General features: G+C 39.1%; 1 protein-coding gene across 1 annotated transcript; it reads left to right on the top strand.

Annotated features, from left to right (window-relative positions):
• Positions 1–1,048: 1,048 nt before the first annotated feature.
• On the top strand, positions 1,049–4,059 carry LOC133912234 (uncharacterized). Its single transcript, XM_062354871.1, has 2 exons — positions 1,049–1,266; positions 3,508–4,059. The coding sequence occupies exons 1-2, from the start codon at positions 1,161–1,163 to the stop codon at positions 3,771–3,773; spliced, it is 372 nt and encodes a 123-aa protein (XP_062210855.1). The 5' UTR covers positions 1,049–1,160; the 3' UTR covers positions 3,774–4,059.
• The last annotated feature ends 1,455 nt before the right edge of the window (positions 4,060–5,514 follow it).

Genomic DNA, 5,514 nt, shown 5'->3' on the forward strand with positions numbered 1-5,514 from the left:
CAGTAATTATTGGTACACGTCTATCGAATGAGTTCCGAGAGCTGCCCCCGGTGCCGAGTTGAGACTCCTTTCGAAATGTTCGTCGATTTTGTTCCTTCCTGAGGTTCCAAAACACGTAACGTTGGTTGTTTTTTTTTTTTTTTGCGCGATATACAACAATAAAGGAAATCCAGCTAGTTCATTACCGACAGGCTTAAGCTTCCTAATAATATTAAGAAACCACACATCATTCCTAGTTTTCATCTTAGTTTGACAATTAAAACTTTGGAACTATTGTGAGTGACCTTCATAAAAATTATAGTAACCAAATCTTCCTTCGTCCCCAAAAGAAAAAATTAAAGGAACACCATCAAAATAGGACCTAGGGACAGCTTTAGTGAGAAAGCTTTATGGGACAGCTTTAGTGAGTATAATGACAAGTTATATGCAATTGTAACTGCCACGATAAAATACTGTAATTCAAATTTACCTTCTTTTTGCGATGAACAAATAGCTTTTATAAATGGTTAGAAATAATAGTACAATTCTGAGCAGCCGAAGATTTAATACAACATAGGTACCAGAATCTCCACGCTACGGTGTCCTATATAAGTTATGTAAGCTTTATATTGAAAATAAAATGGGTGTGTACAATACGCCAATTAAACCTTTATTTTTCAATGATTTATTATATACAGTGATCTATGTGACATAATTTATAATTTATTTTAACAAGTAAGATACTCAATCTCTAACGTGTCAACTAGGACCATGATCATTTTTTATTGGATCCTCCGTTGAGTAAAATGTGAATCCTACCCACTGGTGCATTAGATCCAAGCAAACAAAAAGGGAGTACTACAATTCAACAAAACTTCCTGCAACTTTCAAATTTCCGTTTGAAAAACAACGAATCCGACGGTGCAGTCTTCCCCGCACTGCCGTTACCCAAAGGCGTGACGGTCTCTCACACAGCGAGAGCCACACACCGCGGCACTGCAGCACACCACATCGCCGTCGTCCTTGCGTCCACGCAAGCAACCAGGCGACCACGGCCGCGGGGTCACGGTTCTCCTCAGCCACGCCTCCTCCCGGCCCCCCACCCCCCACCGGGATAAGAAGAGAAGCCGCACGGGCACGGCAAAGAAACAGGAGTAAAAAAATCTGGAAGGGAGGGGGCCATGGATATACTGCTAGGTTCCGGGAGATTCTTGGCGCGACGGCCTCCCCTAGCGATTGCCCTTCGCTGCTCTCAGGGCACCCCGGACAAAGGCGGCAGCGACAAAGGTACCCATCCTACTTGCTCTTAAGTTCGTTGCTGCTCCCTGTAGGTGTTTGATAGAATGCCGCAGTGGATTACTAGACTAGCACTGGTATCAGTCCATCTGTGTATTTGTAGTGTTCAGGGATATCATAGATTCATAGTGTTAAGCCCAGTCATCACATCAGGATGCTTTTGCTTCAAAAACATCACATCAGGATGCAACCGTCTGCGTTCGTTAGCCATATCATATGTGATCTGCTCACTGGATCGTTTGGGACAATGCGAGTGCCTCTTTTGTGCTGACATTTGGACTGAATCCAATGCTTGTGCTGTTTCTTATTTCAAGCAGGGCTCAAGTTCATATTGCTGCGCGCAATCACAATAACTATTTGTACATCTTATTTTGAAATAGAAAAATGTATCAAGATGAGGGAAAATCGGTGACACACCAGTTAGTTGGATTCTCTTTACGTTGGCATTTATTTGCCTCCTGGTGAGTTTGACATAGCACTGATCCGACCAGTAATTATATCCTAGATCTGACGATCAAATCCATTCTGTGCTACAACGTTGGTCTTTGGCACACTGCAAATTTCCTTAACCACATGCAACGGCAGACTGCAAACTATTTATTGCCAAATGCCACCACTGTACTTGATTTGAAGAATAGAATGCAGTGTTTCTTCCTTTAGGAATTTTTCACAGTTTGAGTTTGTACTATCCCTTTTAGACCTAATCCATTTGCTCAAAAGTTTATTGATCATTGGATGTTGGGTAGTCAATGTCGAGCATTGCCGTCGCATGTCCATACATTTTGCTTGGTGGATCCTAGGTGACAAATTCTGAAATTCCCTATTGACAGTAGTTTTTTTAAAAAAATGTACATACTGATACAAGGCTATGGATAATCTGTGGCTCTGTGTGGACCAGTGTGTGCTTGTTATGCTGCCTTTGGAATCTAATTAGTTACATGAATCCTTGCTGATTCATATGGGATTTATGATCATCCTATTATGGCTTACAAAAGGATACTTTCAACTATCTATTGTATCTAATAATAGGAAAAATAAATATTTTTGTATAGCCACTGCAATGCCAAACAGTGGAAGAGCATAGTAGTATCCTACTGTATACTAAATTGATAAAACAGTGTTTTATTATATAAAAAAAAATATTTGCAACTTTCTGGCCAGTTCGTTAGAGCAAGTTGCTTTCCCTTTGCTCTGTAAAGAAAAAGGCCAATGTCTCGAGAAAATTTCCAGCGCCAATCCTAAGTACACCAAGCATGTTGTCTAAAATTAGCAGTTGAGGCGGCGTCCAAATTGAGCAGTGCCCCGGAATAAAAAGTTACTACGAAATGTTTGTTACAAGCGGATAGTTGAAATTCTAGGATTAAATCAATTATTTTAATGGGTGCCGCGAAGAGTACCATTTAAAGCCTGTTTCATGTTGTTACCTTGACTGAGATTGATGATGATATGAGCCTTGTCTTCAATATACAGATCCTCATGGGCCAACATGGGCCTAGATATATATAATTAACACATGTATCTTTTTGGATGGTGCTCACGTGGAGTAATTTTCGCAAAACTACATATGGATTTGCAGAACTATTGCAAAACTACAGTTTCAAGAAAATGTATAGCAAAACTACATATTTAATGTATCGATGTATCAGAAAACCACATATTTAAGAAATTTTGTTGCAAAACTACATATTTAGTTTATCAATGTATCACAAAACTAAAGATTTTGGTTTATCACTCTAGTGTTGCGTAGTTTTGCCAATCTATTTGTAGTTTTGCAAAATTTACTCTATTTTAATTGAGTACCCCAATGAACTCCAATACTGTTATACTTCTGGTCCATCTTTGGCTGAAGGAGCATTTGTTCTAGTATGACATGAACAGCACGAATTGTCTGGTAATCTGAATTTTTTGGGTTGAAGTATGGCCCTGGTGTTCACTCCAATCCATATCTTAAGTGTCCAACCAAACACCATATGATTGATTATACAAGAAGAATTCCAAAGTCAATTGAACAGAGGACTTTCCTGAAGAATCATACGGTTTTGATATGCAAATGTTGTATTTGATATAAATAAAAGTGCTGGGTGAGTGGGATTTAATTATTAGAAAGGGATAGAAATATTGCAGTCAATAAAGGACAATAACATGCACTTCCACTGGTCTATTTGTTGGAAGGTTTCTTTTAAAGAACTTTTTTCTGGGTACTAATTTCCATTTCCTTCTCTTGCTTGTCAGGTGACACATCTACAGACTGGGACAAGGCTTGGTCAACGTTCAAAAAGAAAGGGAAGAGGACCTTATTTTCAGGTTTTTCACCAGACAAGTATGTGAGCTGGAACCCACGGCGCACCGAGTATCCATTGTCAGAAGAAGTTGATCCAATCAAAAGGACTGAAAGGTCTAACTTGATGCTATGGACAAGTCCACAATTTACCTTGGCGGGGGCAATTATCATCATCTTGACATTACTAATCTATACACTGGTTGTCCCAGCCAAGTAACGGCAGAAGTGACAGATAGGAGGTGAGCTGTAAGCCAAAGTTCCACTGGGAAGTCTGTATTGTACATTTTATCTGTATAATACCAACTATAGATGTACTGCTTCAGTTACAATCAAGTAGATCATAATAGTGTATTCCTTTCATATTGGAGGCTTTCTTCACTTGTATATCAATTGGCTGCTCTTTATTAATTCCTCCATTATAACCAAGAAATACTTGGGTTAGGTAGAATATTATGTTGATCAGTATTCAATAATCAGAATCCATGTCGATGCTTTTGATGTGAGTTTTCATATTCCAAATAACTGTATGTGTGATCATCTAATATTAGCTGTATTAATCAGTGATGGATAGTTTGTAGTGTTGGAGCTACTTGCACAAGTGGACATGTGCAGAGCGTTGGCTATAAATCTGATGGAGCCTGTGAGAATCACGTTTTCATTACAGCCAAATTCAAGTAAAAAAAGACAGATCATTAGCTTTCATACAATAGATAAGCCCTAGGTAAGACAGGAATCTTGCTTAGATGTAAAGCAATGCAACTAACCTTGTTTCCTATTACCTAAATAATTAGCTCCTGTCTCCTGTGTTGGAGGCAATGAAGCATCAGAACGGAGTGTGTCAGCATCTTATAGTTAAATACATAGATGAAAGCCAATTCTAAAAGAACATGTTAGGTCTATCACATGTTATGTTGAAGACTTGATCGTTACATCTTTATGTTCAGAATCTTGGATCAAGTCAGATAATGGTCTTTTCATCCTTCAGACTTGAAAGAGATCAATTCTGTGCTAAAATCTAAATTTTGAATTTAGCATTTTCTTAAGACACTAGATTGTTCAAGGGCTCTTAATGGGTTTTGTTTAACTGTAACAAACCTTAGGTAGTGATAAAGAAAGTTTGTTTAAATTTCAGGAAACATGGTACATAACATTAGTAAGTTATGATGTTTACTGACTTACTGTTGTTTTAGTTATTTTTGTCTGCGGCTTTTGTTACCCTTGCACTGTCTTTGATTCAAGCCACTAGTGAACAGAAAATTGGTCCATGCTGATCCGAGCGAAGACTTTTTTCTCCAATGTGAACGGAATAGATCGGTCACAGGGGTAGTGTGTCATTCAAGTCAACTGCTTTCTGGGTGTCTAAACAATTTCTTCTAACATCTTGGGTCCATCTGTTTCTGTATTTTAATGGTTCATTGATCGTGCATTATTGTATATATTACCTAAACATGTCTTGGTTTATGTCTGGTTGTTGTGCACTAGCAATATCTATGTCTAACGGAGAACCAGATCCGTGTAATTTTAATACTGAATCTGAAAACTTTCTGGCATCAGAGAATCTGTATTTTCTCTTCTTCTCCTGTTCTTGTCTGGAGGCCATGCCCCATGGCTGGGGATAGATTAGTGCTTAGATTATGTAGTATCACCATGGGAAATTGGACAGGTAGACAAGGGCATACTTTTCTATTCAAGTCCAGCTGGAATGCTGAATCCTGAATTGTAAGGCCATCTCCAGCAGAATCTGCATTTTTGAAGATCCGGCTGCTACAGTGATTTGCGGGGTACTGTAGCAGCTCCAGCAGAGTCGGTATCCGGTGCTGTAGCAGCAGTGCTAAAAAGAGACTGACAGTGGGCCCGAAGGGAGAAAACAAATGTTTGTTACTGTAGCAGTACTGTAGCAACACTGTAGCAGTACTGTTCACAGAGGCTGACAGCGGGTCCGGAGAGAGAAAAAGAGG

Source organism: Phragmites australis, chromosome 3, assembly GCF_958298935.1.
Source record: "Phragmites australis chromosome 3, lpPhrAust1.1, whole genome shotgun sequence".
Taxonomy (NCBI): Eukaryota; Viridiplantae; Streptophyta; class Magnoliopsida; order Poales; family Poaceae; genus Phragmites; species Phragmites australis.

What these genes read in the sequence shown, in the direction of transcription:
- LOC133912234 (XM_062354871.1), top strand. Translation starts at nt 1,161, where the DNA reads ATGGATATACTGCTAGGTTCCGGGAGATTCTTGGCGCGACGGCCTCCC. An exon ending in CAAAGGCGGCAGCGACAAAG is followed by an intron (nt 1,267 to 3,507) that starts GTACCCATCCTA and finishes CTTGCTTGTCAG; the next exon opens with GTGACACATCTACAGACTGG.